Below are 23,195 nucleotides of genomic sequence, written 5' to 3' on the forward strand. Positions count from 1 at the left end.
AGACTTATGAGGAGTGGTTGAGGTCACTTGGTTTGTTCAGCTTGGAGAAGAGAAGGCTGAGACTCATCACATCATCTACAACTTCCTCCAGGGGCGCAGCAGAAGGGGAGGTGCTGATCTCCTCTCTCTGGTGACCAGTGATAGGACACAATGAAATGGTATGAAGCTGCATCAGGGGAAGTTCAGATTGAACATTAGGAAAAGGCTCTTTACTGTGAGGATGGTCTGTCACTGGAACAGGCTGCCCAGGGAAGTGGTCACAGCACCAAGCCTGTCAGAGTTCAAGGAGCATCTTGATGATGCTTTTAGTCATATGGTTTAATTTTAACTAGTCCTGGACTCAGTGATCCTATGGATTCATTCCAACTTGAGATGCTCTATGAGTCTATCTTCCACGGATAGTGAGATTAGCCAGACAAGCAATGCCTGTAAATTGAAGCAAGGGAGGTCAATGTCAAACATTAAGAAGGTTGTAACTGTTGATTTAGTTGAATGTGGGAATGGGAAGGCTGGGACCTCTACCAGTGAAGGATTCTAGAAATGGATACAAATCAAATAACAATGTCAGAGATGTTCTAGGAATACTTGAGTCTGTCCTAGTTGTAGAGGGACAACTTAATCTCCCAAGGACTCCACAGTCATGGTCTCCATGACGTTCTATCAAGTGTAAGAATAGTTCTGAATGTCAGAGGGCTTCCTCTGTTCACCAGGTCAGCCCCCTAATGTAAAGGCAAAGATTTAAATTTAAGATATTTCAGGGAATTGTGCAAATCTTTAGGCAGGGAATTTTATGAGCCATTATTGTTATGTACCTTACGTTATCAGGGTTTTCATGACGAGTGGGTTTCATAAGACACAAAAGCAAGTAGCATGCCAGCAGACTCTGTCTGCGAGTGACTTGTATACACCACCATTTAGTAACTAAAACTGAGATCCATTCTCTAGATCCTTTTGAGATACTTTTCCATCCATTAATATCTGTGATTTTATCTACATCTTTACATCCAGACCAAATATAACTGATCATTGCCATAAAGAAACTGTAAGAATGGAATGTGCTTCATATTCCATTTTTCTATACTTTCAGAAATTAACATAATTGAAAGCAACGTCCAGCCCATCATCAGAAAGGAAGGTAAATAAGGCCCTTAGTATATATATTTCTGTATATGTTGATATATATATACAGAATATATATATAATGTATTTCTTTAACAGGATGCATTTTGTACATAAGAAACCCAGGACATTCAGCACTTTGCTGGAAAAGCAAAGATACAAATATTGCAATTAGAACTGGCTGAAATATTTTTGTATAAAAAGATTTCCCACAGTTGTTCTCCCAAAATGGATTTTCTCCTTTTTCTACAGTCATTTAAAAAATATTTTTAGATAGTCTTTTTTCAAAGCATTTAAGTGCCTCAAATACTACTAAACTTTCAATAAAAATATTTATTTTTTTTAATTAAAACAGTTTTTTTTTAAAGTTAAGTAGATTTTTTTCTTATACTTTGAAGAAAAAAAAAATCAGTTCATTTTTCTAGAGTTTTCAATCAGTTCTAAATACCAATATCTGTTAGATGCCTGGAAAGAATGGTTAGGTGAACTTTGTTTTTCAATTTCTCAAGGAAAAAGCATGACCTAAAGATGAGGGGTGAGACTGAAGTGAACAAAAAGTGGGGCTGGGGGACTGTCAAAATACTTGTGATTCATAACTTAACTAAAACACCCATGGGTTTCACTAGAGCAGGTACACTGCTAATGAGTTCCAGTTTCCCACTGAAATAAAAATGCTCAAAAAGAGTCTGGTGGAGATCAACTGAGGAGAAAGGCAGTTAAAAATCTCTTGCAAAAATTTTATCCTCAACATGCTTCTGGGAGGACTTCATCCCAGCAAGAGTGACATGAGCTTGCTTTTTCAACAGTTTGTCTGTGCTTCATCCCACCTAGGATTAAACACCATCTAGTATATATGCTGGTCTTTGTTGCCTAGTCTCCATCATTAAATCAGATCCACAGAGCAACACAAATGGATAAATGATTCCACATGGTAATTCATCAAAGATATTTTAGAAAACTATCTATGATGAAGGTGAATCACTCTCTGAAAGTACCTCTTCTTCTATGTTAAATCCAGAGACAGCACATATATTTTAAACGATTTACATGATGTTTAGAAGTTAAAAGTTAAATGAAACAAAACCTTCTTTTAAAGAAATGAAATAAACATCTGAGCACTTCTACAGTCAAATGTACAACTAAGTGTTATTCACCAGAGAGAGAAAAATTACTTTTTAAGTTAGTGAGTATTGAAGAGTTACTCCTTTCCATTTGACAGTACAGTGTTTCTGCTTTGGGACACACTCCAGGGAATGTTCGCTGGCCAATACAGCCTTTCTGCTGCTGATTCAGAAATAGTCCCAATAAAGCCAATTCTGGCCCTTATGAGCTTGCTTGTAGTAACAGTAGTGAGCAGCAGCTGCCATCAAAACCACATAAGCCCAGAACTGCCTGTAGAAAAAAGCTGGCAAAGTTGGATGTTAATTTTTGCAACATATGTCAGGAAGTTCTACAAATCATGGTGGAAAGGAGATTTCAGTAAAAAAAAAAACCCACCCCACCCCCCAAGTTTAGAGGCTGATGTCTGCTCTTTCCTTTCTCAGTGTTTTCTACTGGAGTTGTGCTTCCATTGTCCATACATAAGCAAGTTAAAGGGATCTGAAGAGTTAGATCTGATTGCGATCCATATATTAATGGATTATATGTTCAAAGTATTGATGATAGACTATGCAGTATAGTGAACTATGGCTTTAACTTTTGTTTTGCATACATCTGCTGTATCAATCACGTAAGAAGGTACAGTAATTTAGAAATCTGAAAAAAAGAAAAAAGGACTTATAAACATTCATAAATATACCTTTGACATTTTTTCATTAACATTCTTCATGTGTATCAATGTATGTTGGTATTTAATGGGTTCTCAACATGCAAAAATATCTCTAAATTTAGAACAGAAGCAAGCGAATGAATCTTGTAATCTTAGGGAAGCGACTGTGCCCCTGTACTTGGCACTGGTGAGGCCGCACCTTGAATACTGTGTTCAGTTTTGGGCCCCATCCAAGAAGGATGCTGAGGTGCTGGAGCGTGTCCAGAGAAGGGCAACGAAGCTGGTGAGGGGTCTGGAGCACAAGTTTTATGAGGAGTGGCTGAGGGAACTGGGGTTGTTCAGTCTGGAGAAGAGGAGGCTGAGGGGAGACCTTATCGCTCTCTACAACTACCTGAAAGGGGGTTGTGGTGAGGTGGGTGTTGGCCTCTTCTCCCAAGTAACCAGTGATAGGATGAGAGGAAATGGCCTCAGGTTGTGCCAAGGGAGGTTTAGATTGAATATAAGGAAAAATTTATTTACTGAAAGAGTGGTCAGGCATTGGAACAGGCTGCCTGGGAAGTGGTGGAGTCACCATCTCTGGAAGTGTTCAAAAAATGTGTAGATGTGACACTTTGGGACATGGTTTAGTGGGCATGGTGGTGTTGAGTTGATGGTTGGACTTGATGATCTTAGAGGTCTTTTCCGACCTTAATGATTCTATGATTGTTTACAATATTTATGAATGTTTTTCAGCCAGATTTGTTAGAAAATAAAAGAAAAATCACTGGGTTTTTCAGCTATTTAAAACTCAGAGTAGGTGAATAGACCTCTATAATAACTAAGGATCATTATGATTCTATCATATAATCTCATCTGCAGTAAATAAATTAATTATTTATCTCTAAAGTCTAACTTATACAATCATCTCCTGCTGCAAAAGTGAACAAAGATGTATGCTTGGATTTGTTATCATTAAAGGACATTAGTTAGCCTGAATTGTACTGCTTATAGCATTGAAGTTAATTTTATAAATAAATACATTTATAAAATAATAAAATGTAAAAGTTATTTTTACATCAAAATCAGTAATTTAAAAAAATAAGTCTATGCAATATCAACTTCTACTTAAATTCTGAAAAAGAAAGATTTTTAAGGGAGTTTTAAGGAAAGTGATAGAGATGGACTGCGTTAAGTTTCTAATTCTGAATAGGAAATAAGGGAAATGTGTGTTACAACAATTTAAGTAGAAGATGTTGCTGTAACACTTGTTACAGAAGAACCATGTTATCCCTGTTAATTGACTGCATTAATGGTATGTTCCTAATTTATTTAGTATCTGCTGCTCTGGCCTGTCAGAGACATATTTGGATCAGTGTAGTCTATAGGGATTGCACAAGATTAAAAGGTTTGTTCCGGCCATTGAAATCAAGGTGACAACTCCCATGCAACTCAAAGAATGATAGCCACTAATATTGACAAATATCCTTACAGCTGTTCCAGTTGATCTCTGCAGTTTGTTTATTTTTTTTCTTTAAGCTGCATGACTACCATCCAAGTCTTGGTAGCTTAAAAAACAGTGCCAAGTAAAAAAACCCCAATAGAACAAATTAAAAAAACCAAGCAAACAAACAAAAAAACTCCATAAGGGAATTCTCATTAAAAGACCTAGTTTCTTTTTGGATATCTGTACAGTCAGTAGGAAATAACGTGACAAATATTTCTCTCTCTAGTTCTTTCCTAAGCTTTCACACAATAGTTTTCATGCTGATCATTAGCTGAGCGATAGGTATAGGATTCTAGCTATGCAACAGAGTATGTTTCTTGCCAATATACATAGAAGACAACTTCCTTTCAGTTGCTGAGGATCTGGTTTTTGCTTGAGACTTGTCAACAGATGTTAAAAACATCAGATACATGAAAGTAAAAAAAAAAAAATTGGAAATAATGTGTGCAATAGGATCTAAATTTAACATAGCATAGGAGAAAGTGCAAGATTGTACAGTATTGCTGCAAATGGCTTCTCAGATTTAAAAAATCCTTTATTACAATCATCTGGTTTATTTAAGAGGGGGGTAATACTAGCTTCATCTCAGCCCCATGGAATACCATAAATATTTTTATGACAATTTGTAATGTGTTGTCTTTTTCCCATATCACAGACCCATCTATCACACAGCTCACTAAATTAATTGAAGGGGAACCTGAGTTCAAAATAGTCAGGGAAGGGGAGACAATAACTAAAGTGATTCATGGAGGTTGGTATGCTTTCAGCAACTCAATTTGTATTAGTTAAAATTTGAAACATTTACTATTCTCAGGAAGTTTCTACTTTATGTAGGTGATTCATGTGATTTGTTAGACCACTGTTCTGTTTTTAACAAGACCATTTGGAAGTGCTGTAATTTTGTTGCATTATTTCATTCTCACTTCTAATGCATTTCAAAAATTTTTTTTTTTGCCTAGTTGTATCCCATAGCTACAGTCAAGGCAGTGTTAGAAATGCTCTGCATGCTGACATAACATCTGTCTCAGTTAAGAATTATTTGATGGTTGTAGTCCTGCAGTCAAAAATGCAGTATGTGATTCTGTGATAGAAAGGCAATTTTATGAAGCAGAGAGGTAAACTTTGCCTTCTGCTTTGCTAGAGGCATTGCGAAGTTCACACCTAGGGTTCTTTTAAAGGAAAAAGAGCATATGGCCATCTTAAATTTGGAGGAAACTTAGTTCCTGGTCTCCTCTGAATATTGGTTGGACTTGATGATCTTAGAGGTCTTTTCCAACCTCAATGATTTTTTTTTTTTTTTGTAAAATATGCTATTTTTTTTCCTTATGTGCTTCAGTAAGTTTCAGCATCTCAAAAACAGAACTTTTCACACTGTTCATCGCTTGATTAATGTCTTCAATTTAAAAATCCTTGTAGAACCAATTATTAAAACATACACCAAAATCATTGATGGGCGACCTGTGGAAGTGACAGAGAAAAAAATAACAGAAGAAAGAATTATTCAAGGTAAATTATGTTGAGCTATTCATACTTAGTGGAGTTCACCATTACATACAAAAGTAACACATCTGAAGTTCTGTCCTAATGCCTAAACTGTATTTCATGGAGAGTTTAATTTTCCCTAATGCTTCCCACTGCCTATGTATGGCTCAAATTCTATCTGTGTGCTACACACACATATACAGAAATGGCATCAATATTTTAACAGCATGCAAAACAACGAAAACTTGTCTTTTTTGCTTTTTTTTTATTTTTTATGTATTTGTGAAGTGTCTGCTTTTACAAGTTTTTTGCTACCATTTCAGGATGAGACTGCTTTTATTGCACTTTTTTAGTCTGGCTGCTTTAGAAAGAAGACTTTTTTTCTTTTTGTTAACTTTTGGGTTGTTTATCTCCAGGTAGGTTTCACTTGACCAAAGGTAGACCTACTTTTGCATGTCATCCCAGGCTCCCCTGACAATCATTTCAGAAAAATAACTTCTCTGTTTCCGTGTAAGGAGGGGCCTAGATTGATCTGACATCCACAAGTTAGACATTTGTATTCAGCTAATATAAGATAAAATTAATGTGCATCTGTGTGCCTTGATCTTCTTCCACAGTAACTTTTGAACTCTTTGACCAATTTCAGTTGTATTTGACCTACTACATAGATATTTCTTTTAGAATCCTAGAAACTTGTCTAAGTACTTTGCGGAATAGCTCTAAATACTATTTGTAACCCTCTTTCAGTTTAATTTGGGACACAGTGAAAGATAAAATGATATAAAAGCTGGTTAAATCAAGTTAAAGACAGAACCATCCTAGGTGTTAAACAAGACGAAATAACTTACAAGGCAATCCTGTTATATCTGATTAAAGTCACTGTCTCACACATCTTTTTTTCCAGGTCCTGAAATAAAATATACCAGAATTACAGCAGGTGGTCCAGACAATGAAGAAAAGTTAAAGAAATTGCTTGAAGAAGGTTAGTATTTTTGTTTTCTTTCCTTCCTTGAAAAAAAATAATTAAAATTATATTGCTTAAGTAATTACTGAATGGATATTCCATGTTTTCAGCAAAGGTGTTCATACTGCAAAATCATATCCAGTGATTAAACTTCAGAAACTGAGAAATGCCCAAATTTAACGTTCTGGTTTGAGTCTCTGATCTTCACATTTCAGTCAGCTCCAGAGTTGAGGCTGCCTGGGTCTAATATATAGTATGTTATGTTTGTCATGCAATATGGTGTTTGCAGTGTTTACATGGAATTTAATATCATAACAGATGAGTTATGTAATTCAGCAAAATGCTATGACATGCTGATTAATTCAGCAATATGGTATTAAAAGATATTCAACTGTTTTCTGTAAATCAATTTTTTGCTATAACCTGTATCCTATCAGAGGTTACCAAGGTGACCAAATTTATTGAAGGTGATGGTCATTTACTTGAAGATGAAGAAATCAAAAGACTTCTGCAGGGAGGTAATTCAGCGTATTATAACTAACCTTTTTGCAACAGGTTACAATAACTGAAACCCCTCTCAGATACGTTGGTCTCAACATTTTAAAGACTGACCTAGCAGAATTGTAATTTTAATGGGGAAAAAACTAGAACGCCATATATGAAGTGCCAGATGTCTGTGAAATGGAAATAAGTACCAAAGTTTGATTAATCAATTTTTTGTTATATTGATCATGGAAAAAAAAAAATGGTGTTTTTTCAGTCTTTAAAAAGTTATCTAATTAAAACTTGGGGGAGCAATGAAGATTTATTCCACTAGCTATCAAGTCTTTTTTTCAGCAAATTTAAATCTGTGAAAAGCACTTATGAAGTGGAAAGTATTGTAATAGGCCAAATTAATCTTACTTATCAGTTCTTCAGAAATGAATATTCATTGCCCTCAGGTTGTTAATAATTAAAAGCATGTTTAGCATCCTTCTTTCAATGCTTACAGGTGATGGATATCAAGGCATTAACTTTAATTCTCTTCAAATATAGCATTCCAAGGAATGATTTTCTTTCCTTCTTGCTCTCTTAATTCTAACAGTTTTGGCAACACATAACCAGTAGCTGTAAAAAACTAGTGAAAGAACTTGTGCTTATGAAATTAATTTTTATCTGTGAATTTGGAATGTTCTCTGCTTAATGTAGATTAGAAGAACTATCTATAATAGCAATGGGGAATAAGGAAAGAGAATTCAAGTGTTGTGTTTTTAGTAAATATTAGTGTAAATCTGAGTCAGAATCTCAAAAATATGTATGGATGTTTCTCTTGGCATAAATTAACAGAATCCACTTCATTTTATGTTCACTTTTTAGTAAATTACAAACCTGAATACCAGTGAAGAAGCTCACAGCCATGTGTGTGTCCACTGAAATAAATTTTGTAGTCCTTCAAAAGCACTATTCTGTGGATGTGACTTAAACTTCAGTTAAGTAAAAAATTTCATTGCTGAAATTGCTGAATTGCTGAACGGCTGAACAGCTTTCCTCAAAACAAAACCATGCTAGTTTGTAATACAGATAGTCTTAGAGAAAAGCCAAGATATGGCTATGAATACTGTTCACTGTATATCTTTCGTCTGTTTTAAATATCTGAATCTTAGTTTTACATCTCTAAGCCAGGATTTGCCTATAATCATTGGCAAGAAATAGGAACTTCCAGAGGGTTTTTCATCTTATCCTATCTTAAGTGTCCCAGCTATGTGAAAAGAGTTGCTCTCTGGAGATGCCTATTTCAGCGCTGAATATTTAAAAGGAAAGTTGAAAATGAAAGAAATTATAGCAAGAAAATTCTTCCATATACTGGACTATGTTCTATTGGTTTCAACCAGGCAAGAAAGAGCAGGATCAAACTTCATCTGTAGAATTGTTGAAAATTCTGGTGACAGGTCTGATGCCAGAATCTAACAATTACAATTGTAATTGTATTCATCTTCAGTTACAGAAGTATACAATTAAATAGACATAATCTGTAGAGATACATCCTACAGTGATCCTACAAGTGTACGGAAAAGAGATAGATAGTTTCTTCGTAGTAAATTTGGAAAAGACAATATTGTCTCTTGAATTCTTGCTATTTTTCCTTGCTATTATATGTTAGTCTGCATAAACATCCTGCTTTACAGAATGGACCCAATAGGCAGACTTGTCTCTTGTTTTAATTTGATTTTTCTCTGTCTTTTCCTTGATTTATCCAGTCAGCTGCCCTTGGCTGCCATGATAATACCTTACCATATGTTTATCCAATAAAAGCAGATACACATGCTGCTTTATGGCTTTTGGTGATAATGGTGGTAATGTTTTATGGTCCTCTTGTCTACATCAAATCACTTTTGTTTTATTGAAAATTTCCTAAGCATTTAAATCCAAGTCCAGTCACAAATGAATGAATTACCACTGTCTAAAGTAAAAGAATGATTTCATATGGGCTGTAATTCTACTCATACAATATCCAGCACTGCTTATTACAATTGGCAGTCTTTGCTGAAACAAAACTGCAATGAATGACTCTCAGCCCTAGAGATGGAATCACCTGTGGCAGGGCCAAGGAGATCAGCAGGACCTTATAGCATGAATAACATGGTGGCCTGCATACACCTACACCCACACTGGTTTCCACTGAAGGCTCCTTGCATATGAGAAAATGCTATGCCAGATTTAACTCCTTTGTTTTTGATGCTTATCGTAGCTGGAACTGAGTACACCAAGGTTACTAAAGTAATTGAGGGAGAGCCACAGATTATCGAGAGAGAAATCAAGAAAGTCCATCTGGAAGGTTAGTTTGTCTAAAAATCCAGTATCACTAAGACCTGCTTTGTCTGAAGTGATCATTCCAGGTGAGGTTTTATAGTATCAATTAACAAAAATTACTTAGGTCTGAAGCAAGTATTTTAGCAAGAAGAGTTTGATAATTGTTTTGGAAAAGAATTCTTTCACTGGTGTTGCAGAGCAAAATGTTGAGGCTTACCTTGTGGCTAGAAGTAACTAAAAGATTTGGCAAGCATAGTAGACAAGAGGAAATGTCTAACCACAAAGCTTAGGAAAAACATTTGAAGGAACACGCGCCATAAGAATTGCCTTTTCTCTAAGCAGCACATCCAGAAGAAGACCACGTGAGTTGTTTTTAACTTTAGTTTTTTCTCGTCAGTGTTAATGTGATCTGTTGATGTGAGGGGTTCTCAGCTTGGTGAAGGGGGGGCAGGGTGGAGGGAATATAACCTATGGGGTTAAGTAAATATCTCACAGGATCTTGGAATTTCTCTACCCTTATCCTGTTGTTAAATGCGGGAAGTTCTTTGGTTTGAAAAAGCTGAATGGTGTCGAGGTCCAAAATGAATCTCTTAAAGGAGCCAAATACAATTCAGCCTGACTTTATACCAGAAATTTTTCTTCAAGTTTAACAATCATTTTTTTAATGATCTTCATTCAAAGTTAAGAAGTAACTTGCTTAGAGTTTCTTCTGTATTTGTATGTAAGTCCTTTTCCAATTCTAATAATGCAGAATAAGTCATTCTGTCAGCCTTTGAACTAAATTCATAGGAAAAAACCTATTATGACTTGTGCAGAATAAAGTTAAATAAATATGTTTCTACTTTTTAAATTTTTAACTCTATGCTAAATACTGAAGGTATACCATAGTGTTTGTATAACTTCAATGTTGAGTAGTACCAGACATGCAGGGAAGTCAACTATTGCCTGAAAATGACAGACAGGTGTGATCTTCAACCATGAGGTTTACCTGAAAGCATAATGGTATGGACAGCATGTAAGTATGAAAAGCATGCTTTGGATGGATCGTGTTCTGTCCTTGTCAGGGCAGTGCAGATCTTGAAATTTTCTATGACATTGGTGCAGACACCCAGTGCTTAGCCTCAGCTGTAATGAGGTAAAGCCTGTACCTCAGGGCTCTGCATTTATATACCCTGTACCTCAGGATGAAAAGACAACTGGCTGCAGCTGGTTAAGTGAAGATGCAAGTAATTCATGGTTGTAAAGAAGAAAAACTACCACAGTAACATTTCTGTGACAGTGAGAGAATTATCTCTTATGTTTGTGAAATGGTTTTCCTCCCAATGAGAAAACATCTAGTTTAAAAAAATGTCTCAAGGTTTGATGAGAAAGAGGAAAAAGTTTCCATAGTTTCACTGAGTCAGTATTTTGGAAAAGAGATGTATCTGCAAATGAGGGTGGTACCTATTCAACAATCCTGGTTCTACCTCTCACCTTTAAAACAGAAGTCTCTGAGAAAATTAACTGAACTCTAAATGTGGAATCATACTGTGGACTCACAATGCAGTTACAAATCAAGCCCCAAAAAGAGCTGAAAATGTGGCCAACATCTTGTGATGGTTGAGTTTCAAGCATATAATTTACAAATAATTCCTGAAGTAATGTCTATACAGCAGACCTGGACATCCTCTGCCAAAATCTGAGACTGAGACCAGGGCTGTGCATTAATCTGAGCTTGTATGTTGCTGACTGTGTCAAGTGGTGTTTGCTGAATGAAGAGCATGGGCAAAACGTCCTGGCACCTGCCTACATCATGTAACCATCTGTAGGAGATCAGCGTGAATAATAGGTTAATTCATACTGTTAAAATATAAAAATACTTTTGAAATGTTGGTAAGATTTAATGGATGACTGCACATGATGGAAATGTGTGAATTGTATTATAAGCATTCCTGTTTCAGGTGTTTCATGTTTCAGGTCAACGTGATAATGGGGCAAAATTCTTAATTTACTGAAAACCTTAAAGAACAAACTTCGGAAGTCAGCAATGGGTTTCCAACATTTCTGAGTTTTAATCCAAAGACTCTTACAAATAACTTCTGACTGCACTATTTCTGTTTTCTAGAAGCACCTGTACGGAAAGTACAACCAACCAGGAGGACACAAGGTAAAAAGAAAACATATATTTAAACATTTTAACGCGTACCAAATATTTTTCTCAGTTATGTTAAAAGTCAAAAGGGAAAAAAATACCCTTAAGAAAACAGAGTTTGAAAATAAGAGTTGCATTTATGCTTTTAAAATAGACATTTTAACAAAACTTGGTACTGTTAATTACTGGGTTTCTAGATATTTATTTTCATTTTTGTAATATATATTTCTAGCTGAAAACAATTTAGATTATGTACTTTGGTCAAACAGTGTTTCAGATTAGAATAAAGCCATCGAAGTGATATTTGACTCTGGAGTCTAACACTGTGAAAATGACACAGTGGGATTCCCCACCATGGGATTTGTAACTCACTGATTCTACATTATTTTGATCAATTAAGAAGCTGTGAGATCATTTCGTAATTTCCTAGCTGCCAGCACAAAAGTGAAAGATTCGACATCAGGTTTCATCTTTCCTCTTCACATGTCTGTTTCACAAGCAAATACAGTATATAGTGTAACTATATTATATATAATTAAAGGTAAGAATTATGGTTCTTTTTCCATTTTTCCCAGGGGGAACAGCAAGAAGGAGGACAAGACTAGCTTATCCCTAAAAGCTTTCCAAGATAAAATCCACAGAATTACAAATGAACAGCATGGTCTTTGGGAGGAAGAGAAACTGTTTTAAAAAAAAAAAATGAGAACATTAGAAAACGACGTTGTTTTGATAACATAATGTAAACTGAACCATGAATCTGCAAAAAGATGTGAAGCTGCAGATACTCACTGCTAGCACAGTAGGAGTAGACCATTGGAGGTGCTTTAACTGCTCTTGATAGTATGCACTATGCAGGGTGGGATCCTGGAACTGCTGGGGGCCATCAACTTCTGCAGAACCAGGATTCCTTCTCACGCTGGCTAGTAAGTGTTTGCAGGATTGGATTCAAAAAGAGCAGGGAACAATACAGAGTGTATTTTTTTATTATTATTATTTCCACTAAATAAGAAATATAAATGAAATTAGATCACTTCTAGAAAAATATCACTTCAGGTGACTCTTAGAGTAATCTAAGGAAATATGAGATGGTTAACATAGCACTTTTGGTTCAGTAGTATTATATGTTTTTTATATGTCAAAATTCATCATGTGTTTAATGTCATAATGACACCAGTAACGTTACCTTTTCTAAAGAAACAAATATGCCTTATAGTAAATGTATCTTTTTGTTTTGTTTTGTTCTACATTACATATCCAAATGCCTTCTAGTAACGTGGCTAATGGAAGCTCTTAAAAATAAAAAAAGCAAACATTATGAGCTTCTTGAAATGTATTTGAGATCATGTTGACTTTATAAGAAAAATCATTCCCATTAAAGGAATCCTATACCCATACATATACCAAGATTCTTAAGTGTTTTCCCACTTTTCCCTAAATATGTCTTTTGATTATTAAAATGGATTATAAAAGGGATAAATAAAATGCATGCAAACAGTTAACTCAGCATGGAAAAAGGTTTTACAAAAATAAGGCTAGGTCTGAAAGCTTTTGTATCAAAACATGCTTTGCTGATGTCTGGTACTAATGTGGAGTTGTTTTTAAATTATGTCAATTTTATAACTCTAGTTTTGCACTCATAAAAGTTGTTTGCCTTTATTAACAAAAGTTGGAAAACGTTTACTCATGGAATAGCAAAAATGTGTTCAGAGTGCCTTAATTCTGCAGACCAAAGTTTCAGAGGAGTTATCTAATGTGCTTTTATACTTCTGTTTTGAAACAAATACTCAATAAAGAATTTGGCTGAATTGTGCTTGCTTTCATTTATAAATATTTTTTGAATAGTAAAGCAAATTCTAAATATTCTTAAGCTTTTAGTGTAGTTTTTAGTTAAAAAATATGCTTTCACAGAAGCAAACCGATGCTTCCCTTTCTCACTTAGCACATGTTAATGCACTTAAACTGCATCCCTCTCCTTAAATACAGTTAAAATCTTCCCTAATTCCATAATCGCATACCACTAGCACTAATCCCTGAATCGTAAAGCTGTCTGAGCATTGGACTGATAGGCTCTGTAGCCTTACAGGGCTACAGAAGTGAGGTGACCTCAGTATCTACTATCATAGCCCTTTGGTGGAAGGACAGCTTTTAACCCTGGTAAGAGCTTGATAGCTTTCAGGTGGGAATGAGAACTCTTACAACTGCCTAGAGGGGGAACTGAAGCTGTCACCTTGCCCTGGGGCCATTGACTGTCATTAAATCATTAACTTTAACCTGCTTTCTCCACTGATGTGGTACTATGAGCTGTCAGGCAAGTAAGATTTAAAGGACAGTACTTAGGGGAGGAATGTGTCCATGCTCTCCTCTCGCAAATACAGGAGCTGGAGGGGAAGCAGGAGGAGACAAGAAAAAGTATTAAAACCTATCCTGTGGTAGGACATTTTAAATTTTTCAAGTAGGACTAAATTTGTAACATATTTTCTGCTTTGATAACATTCTAAAGCCTCTGGTAGTCACTAAAATACCCTTCGGTACTTCACCCGTCATTAATATAATCCAGGTGAAATAACAATATGTAAAGCGCACTCCATGAACACTTATTTCACTGATACACTCCATCCTTCTGAGTCCTTCCTTGACCACAGAAGGTGTCTGCCCAGCTGTACTGTGAATTGACATCTCTTTTGATGGAGTGGCTTTTTCTGTTTATCTGAACAAGAATCCTTCCACAACCAAATGTAGAAAGAAAATCAACATGTTCTTTTAATTGTTTATCATATAGTTACTACTATTTGTCTCTGCATGGGCAGTCTTTTACCAAAGAGCAGACCTGGAGAACTTTTGTGACTATAACTCCTCTTATCCTGTTATCTATTTCCCCTGACTTTATAGTAAATTAAACTAATGTAATGTGATTAAACAAGAGATTAGCATACTAACAAGTCAGAACACTTATTAAATAATAGAGACCTAACTCTCTTCTTTGGTGTTTCCTTATAATCTCTTGGGGATTTATTGGCAGGAATGCCCACTTGTGTTGGTGGTGGAATTCTCAAAATACTTTATGTTCTCCCCTTGGCATCCTGTACGGAAAACTAATGCTAAATAATTTGTACATGCCAGTGCTGGACCATCATCAGTGGACAAGGGAAGAGCTACCAATGTCATTAATTTGGACTTCTGTAAGGTCTTTGACACAACTTCTTTCTCTCTATATTGGAGAGATATGGATTTGATGGGTGAACTGTTGGGTGGATGAGGAATTGATTGGATAGTCACATCCAGAGGGTAGTGGTCAATGGCTCAATGTCCAGGTGGAGATGGGTGATGAGTGGTGTCCCTCGGGGGTCTGTACTGGAACCAGTTTAATATCTTCATCAGTGACATAGCTAGTGGGATTGAGTACACCCTCAGCAAGTTTGCAGATGACATCAAGATGAGTGGTGCCATTGACTCACACCTGAGGGATGGGATGCCATTCAGAGGGACCTGGACAAGCTCATGAGGTTCAACAAGGCCAAGTGCAGGGTCCTGCACCTGGTATCAATACAGGCTGGGGGATGAAGGGTTTGAGAGCAACCTTGTTGAGAAGGGGGTGTACTGGTTGATGAAAATCTGGACATGAGCCAGCAATGTGTGCTTGCAGCCCAGAAGGCCAACTGTATCCTGGGCTGCATCAAAAGCATGGCCAGCAGGTCGAGGGAGGTGATTCTGCCCCAGGTCTCCACTCTGGTGAGACCCCTCCTGGAGTCCTGTGTCCAGCATTGGACATGGATCTGTTGGAGTGGGTCCAGAGGAGGGCCACAAAAATGACTAGCAGGATGGAACACCTCTCCTGTGAGGACAGGCTGAGAGAGTTGGGATTGTTCATGTTGGAGACGAGAAGGCTCCGGGGAGACCTTATTGCATCCTTCCAGTACTTAGAGGGGGCTTCTGAGAAAGCTGGAGAGGGACTTTTTACAAAGAGTTATTGTGATAGGACAAGGGGTAATGGTTTTGCATTGAAAGAGGGTAATTCAGATTAGATATGAGGAAGAAATTCTTCACTATCTAGGTGGTGAGACAGTGGCACAGGTTGCCCAGAGAAGTTGTGGTTGTCCCATCCCTGGAAGTGTTCAAGGCCAGGTTGGATGGGGCTTTGAGCAACCTGGTCTAGTGGAAAGTGTCCCTGCCCATGGAAGGAGGGTTGGAACTAGATGATCATTAAGATCTCTTCCAATCCAAACCATTCTATGGTTCTATGAAAGGCGCATGTGATATTTTGTACTGACATTTTGTAAAGAAATATAGTTTTCATTATTTTATAGACTTTGTTTCAATTAAGTGCCATTTGTATAAAGTGGAGGTGTTTGAAATTAGCTATACAGCTAAACAATGCAGCAGGTTTTTAGGAAAATACTAAACAGAATGTTTTCAGGTTATACATTAACTATATGAGGGGACAAAATAAAACACTGCTTATAACAAAAGTGTATAGTTGCCATAGCATTCTTCTCTTACTCTCTCAGAGTGGTTAACAACAGGTATTGGTCAAGTGACAAAAAGTTATTCCTTTAAAGTTTCTACTACTTGCCAAACAATGTTTATTATTAGCCATAAAATTTGTTAAAACACTCAAAAATCCATTTGTCTAATAATCTAATAAGCCTGGAAACAAATAAGTAAAAAATCAAAGGTATCCTTTCCATTTTAGTACATATGGTTTGAGATTAATTTTTAGTAAGAAATAGGATTATTAAATAGGAATTAAAGTAGCTGTTCTAATGCTTGGAAAATAGAAATAAAGTAGTTACTTTTTTAGTCAACAGATCCCTAAGCATCTTACAAAAAAAACCCAACATCATTGTCTCAGTTTTGCAGATGGAGACACTTAGTCACAGAAAAAATTAAACCCTCTCTTCTGAGTTCCAGTTCATTTCACCATTTTCCAGATCACACCTCTCTGGTTTCCTCATCACTAGCTAAATTTGACATCAAAATGCTATAAAAAAATTGACATCTTGTTACTCTGATGGTGGTACTTTTTGTGGTTTTATGAGAGGAGCTATACTAATAGGACAATTGGTAGAGGTGACATCTCCCGATCTTCTGCCTCTGATCCGTCTGGGTGCTCCACGGACAATGTGCAGATGGCCTGTCCTGGTGTGCTTGGCAGCAGATTATATCCTTCAGCTGGACATGTTGTCACCAGGCAGGCCTCTAGTTCCTCGTGTTCTTTGCCAATGGATGCCAGGTAAACCTTAGGTGCCTCTACATGCCATTTGAAGCGAGAAATATGTTCATCTATATAAACTGGAGAAGGGAGATGATCCTACGGTGTCAGAAAGCTCAGTGTATGCAATGCTCCTGCATGGGAAGGGGAGAGTGCCAGGCTAATACTTACGGTTGTGTCTATGCTAGCACTGACATTTGGTGATCCATGGTATCTATCTGAAAGTATTGTTCCCAACAGGAATTAGAAGACAAGGCCATCTTGATTTAAGCAGCGTGGAGTATTGAGCCCCACAGAGAGCCATCAAGTGCCACTTTCTCCCACAGTCGAGAAGCAGGCCTTCATCTTGCTTATTTACTAGTACAAATGGTGTGTATAACACCAGTCCTATGACCTATTCTGGGACAGCTGGCCGCCTTCTGTCTCTATTCCTCTCCTTAATTCCCTGTTTTCAGTGTTTTATCCAGATGAAACCTGAAATAACCTTTCTGCCTTAAAAAGGGTAGAGACTGGATAAGACCTTATTGTACTTCCTTCCCCCCAGCTGTAGGTGCTCATTGTTCTCCTTACACAAGTGGAGGAGCTGAGCAGAGTTGCTGCTCCAGGAAGGCCAAGGTGCATCTCTGCTTCTTAGGGAAGAAATGGTAATGTATTTAAAAAATAAAATCCATCATCTGTGCTGACTACGAATGGAGATTATGTTCCTCTGACATAACATGGAGTGTCCACAAGGTACATTTCTACATCTGAGGTAATTGGCAGCATTTCCTTCCAGTGTCAATAGCAGCCCCAGCACAGACAATAGAATTTAACAATTTAGGTTCATGTGAGCGAAAGTAAGCATCTGCTCCAGTGTAGAGGGATTGTAACCTAGACTGAACATCCATTGCATAAAAAGGGGTGCTAAGGTGGCAAGATCCAACATGGACCACCCTTACATTGTAGCAGGTCTCTGTTGGATGAATAATGTTCAATGAGTTTTAAATATACAAATCAAGTTTTTTACATGCAATATTCTTTCTTTTGCAGAAATAACTGTAAAAAGCTACCAGGTAAAATAAAATGGATAGTTTGACTCCTTTATAAAGACAATGGTGTGCAATCTGAAATAATATCAGAAAGGATTTTTTTTATCATTATCATTTTGACAAAAGAAAACGTGCTATGCAAGTCACCATCTTCAATGTAAACCTAGTATCTCTTTTCATGTCATTAATCTGTCAAAAGACCTAGAATAACAACACTGAATTAATTAATTCCACCTTTTGTTCACAAAGTATTTTAAGTAAGATGATCTGTGGAGGCAGCAGTGCTGAGAGATAAATGTATATTGTGATTCATTCTTTTGCTGCCTGAAGTTCAGAATTGCTAAATACCAATCCCAGTTGGAGGGCCTGAGTAGGGGTATCAAAGTATAGGCACAGCTCAAATAAAAGAAGACCTGATTTCTTTGAGTACTGAGCTGCAGAAATCCCTGTGATAGCATGAGATGCATAGGGCTTCCTTTTTGTAATTGGACCACGTGTGACGTAGAAAGTCTTTTTGAAATTTATGATGGCACAGGGCTTCATGTTCAATTATTAAAGTAAGGTTTGTCCCCACTTCTCTTCTGCATAAACCACAAGCATGAAGATTTCAAAAGCTCATCTTCTCCTTTGTGTCACCTTTCTCCAAATATATGTTTTTATAGCATTTAAAGAAAATGCAAGTATGAAAGTATAAAAGCTTGCCAACATTTGCGAAAAGTTGTTTTTTCAGTATAGCAATAATCTATTTTTGACATACACAAAAATTTTTGCATCAGTATGTTACCTTTTTTAAACCAACGCTAATTAAAAATTCAGTGATTATGTTAGTTTTGTGTTTAGCTGACAGCACAGAAGAGAAAATATTAGCTACAGATTCTACATGAGGAGGAGAGTAATTCCCTGTGGTACAAGTAATAAGTAAAAGATCAGGATGACACCATATCATTAGGAGCTCAGCACATTATTGATTGAAAGATAGCAGTACTTTTCAGTCTCCTTTACAACCACAGTAATTTATTCCTAATGTCACACTAGATTAAAATGCTTCTTTTCTTGCTGCTTTACTGGCATCTTTTAAATACCACAGAGCTCAAGCTTTCTTTATGGTTTTCTTCCTTGTCAAACAGAAGTAACCTCTGTGATGGAACATGCAACTCAGAGGAACGGTGTCAGCACTTACACTTCAGATCATAAAGTTCACCCATCCTCATGTGTTGGGTTTTCTATTCTTGCTTCACTTTCTGATCTGATGCATCTCTTGCCTGCTCAGATTTCTTGACTCTTGAGTTTAATTTCCATATCTATACTGCTAATTAAAAACAGAACTAGAGACTTTTGTCATGTATTTAGATCCAGTGGCACAGGCAGTTTGCATCCACACTGCACAGCCCTTTGTCCTCAGCTTCTTTTACCAGCTGGTGCCCCTGTGGTTTAATTTTCTTGGCAGGGGCTGGGGACAATGCCTTTTTTTTTCCTCTCCCTGCTTTAGAGTGTGTGAAATAACATGGTGCTTTTAATGATGCTGTTTTAACATGACACAGAATTTTTGCATTGTATGCACTGTGGTAAAGTGTACAGGAGTTAACTGAGAGTGCAAAGCCTGCTGGGGAAGGGCTGGAGGAAGAGAGAAAGCAAAATCTGTGCAGCCTTGCCTATGTTGTCTGTTGGAACATTTCCTGGAATCTGTTATTCAGAGATTAATGCATGGGATTGGCTCAAAAAGTGCAAGCTGGTGTGGGCCAAAACCATGTTATGGAGTGCTCTATCAGCAGAGTATTGTGTCCAGTGTTTTGTCTTGTTTCCATATACTATTTATAGTACAGATGTAGCTATGGACTAAGATAGTACTGTACTTTCATGTGAGCCAGTGTAAATTAGTGCTGTAATATTTGTATAGGTCTGGCATACTCAAATGTATGGGGGTAAAAAAAAAACTAAAAAGAAAAAATTAGTAGTTTCAGACATCCTTTTATCAACTGCCTTGCCATCATTCTTTTTAATTTCCAATAATTAACTCATCTCCAGTAACAAATGTGTGAGAATCACTTGTGTGAGAGGTGATCACTTTTATGTACAAACCACATTGTTTAGGTTATTTGCAGAAAAATTATAATCTTTACACTCCCCCTGGGCGTCACAGAATCACAGAATGGTTGAAGCTGGAGATATCTAATTCAACCCCTGTGCCTAAGCAAGTGCAGCTAGAGCAAGTTGCTTGAACCTATGTCCAGTTAAGTGTTGAGTATCTTAAAAGATGGAGACTCCACAATCTCTCTCTGGACAATCTCTGCCAGTGATTGACCATCTTCACAATAAAAAAGTTTTTTCTTATGTTTAAATGGTGTTTCTTGTATTTCAGTTTTTTGCCCATTGCCTCTTGATCTATCATTCCTAACCTCTGAGAGGTGGAGCCTGGCTCCATCCTTGTTACAGCACTTCAGGTATTTATGAACTTTGCTGAGATCCCGCTGAGCCTTCCCTTCTCCAGGCTGAACAATCCCAACAATCTCAGCCTCTCCTCATGTGACAGATGCTCCAGCACCTTCATCATCTTAGTGGCAATTTTCTGTACTCCAGTATCTCCTTTTCTCTCTTGTGCTGGGGAGCCTAAAACTCCAGGTGTGGCATAACCGGTACTGAGTAGAGAGGAAGGATCCCTTAACATGCTGACAGTGCTTTTTCTAATGCAGCCTGCGAGGCTGTTGGTCCACTTTTCCATGAGGCATATTGCTGACCCATGGTCGATGTGCTGACCAATGTGTGACACAGGAAGACCCAATGTCCTCCTCTGCAGAGCTGCCTTCCAGCCAGTTAGCCCACAGCCTGTACTGGTGCCTGGGATTATTCCTCCCCAGGGGCATGACTTGTCTTTTGCCTTTGTTGAACTTCATGAGATTCCTGTCAGCCAATTTCTCCAGCCTGTCTTCTGAATGGCAGAACAGCCATTTGGCATATCAATCACTCTGCCTGGTTTTGTAGTTTCTGCAAACTTGCTGTGGCTACACTCCGTCCCACTGCCCAAGACATTAATGTAGATGTTAAACAATGTTGGGCCCAGTACTGACCCCTGGGGTACACCACTATGAAATGAAAGATGCTGCTGGTCATGGTGTTTCGGATGTTTAAGCTATGAGGAGTGCTGCTTACTGCATGCCTGTTTTATAATCACTCATTTCATTATAGCTCCTACTGATACTTTTTAGGGTTGTTTTAATCATGTCTGGTGTTTATCCCTGTAATTGCTAGTCCAATTATCTTTTATTTTTTTTCTCAGCAAAATATTTAACAGTTTTTTCAACAGCTGCATTTCCCACAATGGAACATGTGACCTGAGTCAGGGCCACACTGAAGCCATGTGATGTGAATGTGATGCTAAACAGGATTAAAACAGTATGTATATTAATTGAGAAAAATACATCAGTGCAAAAACTACTGACAAGAGACGGGGACATTTTCAGGGGCATAGACAGGAGTGACTTGAAGCATGATTTGCAGTTTATCCCAGGCTCTTCAGGTTGTTGACTGTACTGCAAATGAGGTCTAAGAAACCTCTTAAGGTTGTCAATGTCCCTGCAATCCCCCAGAGCTCAGGTGCCTGCCTGTCACTGTCAGTCTGTCACCATGATGTATAACAAAACCAGACACCATAGTTCTCAATGGCAAGTACAGATCAATCATACAGACACCTCGATCCATTTGTCTGGAGGACTTAGCAGGACTTGTTCCTGTCTTTTATGAAGACCTTGATTACAAAGTGCTTATATGACAGTGGAAGATATAGATGGAGTGGTGAGTGAGACTGCTGAGTCCCCTTGTTCCATCTCTAGAAAAAAGCAGCTATGATTTAATTGGGAAAGACTGTTCTTTCCAGGGAGGGCAGAAGGATAATTCATTTCTGGATCCCAGATGGTCAGAGACAGGAAATACAGTAAGTACCTTTTTTAAAGAGGAATCCTGGCAAAGAGCCTTTTAAAATAAGATATATATTGCTCTATTTTTTTTCTTTTTCATTTTCATATGAAATTGGGTATGGATGAGATTGTGTTTGGAAAGGTTTATTCTGTAGTGCCAAGACCTTGGCAGAAGTGCATGTGACCACTGCAAGGCACACACCTCCTGTACAAGTCTGCAGAAACCCCAGCAGCTTTTCCGAGATACTGGATCTTCATGTGTGTCCCAAATATGCCCTAACTTTATTGGGACAATAACCTGAATGTGTACTCTCCTCCACCTCCAGTCCTCAGCAAGGACTCTGAAAACACAAGCCAAGGAGATGTCATGCCACAATCCAAACAGAAGCGAGTCTGGAACAAAACAGCTGTACATCAAATATGTATTTATTATTTCTCCAGCTGCAGATCAGAGACATCACAGATGGGAAAGTCTTATTAGATCATGTTATCATCTCCTTGCCAAGGCTGGATTATTCCCCACTGTTACAGTCCATAATGCTTTGCCCAGACGAGTGGTACCTTCCCACAGATATTCTTTCACACCCTCTTCGTAGCCACTTTCCCATATTTTGCTCCCCTTTCTGGCTTAGCTGCCATCAGCCTAGGCAGACATATTCCATCAACTACTCCTTCAGCAGAAAAGACAGATGTTTTAGCTATAACAAGGATGAACATCCCTGTTAATGTGACAGTAATAAACTTGCTCATACTTTCCTGAAACATTTGTATGATTGGAGACCTATTATGGTGTTGAACAAACTATTGACTTTGATTTAGTTTGTGGATGGCCTCATAGGTCTGCCATTTTTTTTTTTGCCTTCTTAACGATGCCATAATAGCTCAAGATATGTGGTTTATGGAATCACAGAATCACAAAATGTTTAATGTCGGAAGGCACCTCTGGAGGTCATCTGGTCCAAACCCCCTATTCCAGCAAGGTCACCTAAAGTTCAAAAAAATACTTAAAGACTTAGTTGCATTTGTGAAAAATTTCTTAAGAACTGGAAATGCCCTGATGTATTTCCCTCCTTGTCCCAAAATCAAATGCATTTTTTAAACATCAGTGCAATGAGAAACTATTTCATGTAATTGTTGGGACGCCTCATGAATCAAGTGGAGTTATGTTCAGTGCAAGTGTGGCAGCAGATGACTATAAAATTCAGCGATCTTTTCAGTTACATAATTGAAAATCTTACTAGTCTAAAAGTCTTCATCCCCTGGCAGCCAGGGTACCAGGGCTGCCCCCAAGAATCAGGCAGCAGAAAACC

The 23,195-nt window shown here is 37.5% G+C and overlaps 1 protein-coding gene across 4 annotated transcripts in view; it reads left to right on the plus strand.

Moving 5' to 3' along the window:
• POSTN (periostin) overlaps positions 1 to 12,613 on the plus strand; it is a gene marked incomplete at its 5' end in the record, with an annotated part of 37,411 nt that extends 24,798 nt beyond the window's left edge. Inside the window, 8 exons of one of the 4 annotated variants that reach the window (XM_082008964.1) lie at positions 1,088 to 1,135; positions 5,026 to 5,121; positions 5,787 to 5,876; positions 6,757 to 6,834; positions 7,254 to 7,334; positions 9,545 to 9,631; positions 11,711 to 11,752; positions 12,313 to 12,613. In XM_082008964.1, the coding sequence (XP_081865090.1) occupies positions 1,088 to 1,135; positions 5,026 to 5,121; positions 5,787 to 5,876; positions 6,757 to 6,834; positions 7,254 to 7,334; positions 9,545 to 9,631; positions 11,711 to 11,752; positions 12,313 to 12,353 (563 nt within the window). In that variant the 3' untranslated portion in view covers positions 12,354 to 12,613. The remainder of the gene's footprint in view (positions 1 to 1,087; positions 1,136 to 5,025; positions 5,122 to 5,786; positions 5,877 to 6,756; positions 6,835 to 7,253; positions 7,335 to 9,544; positions 9,632 to 11,710; positions 11,753 to 12,312) is intronic. The other 3 variants (XM_082008966.1, XM_082008965.1, XM_082008967.1) reach the window with 3 other exon arrangements.
• Between the last annotated feature and the right edge of the window lie 10,582 nt (positions 12,614 to 23,195).

Source organism: Phaethon aethereus, assembly GCF_964289735.1.
Source record: "Phaethon aethereus genome assembly, chromosome: 1".
In the NCBI taxonomy this organism is placed as follows: Eukaryota; Metazoa; Chordata; class Aves; order Phaethontiformes; family Phaethontidae; genus Phaethon; species Phaethon aethereus.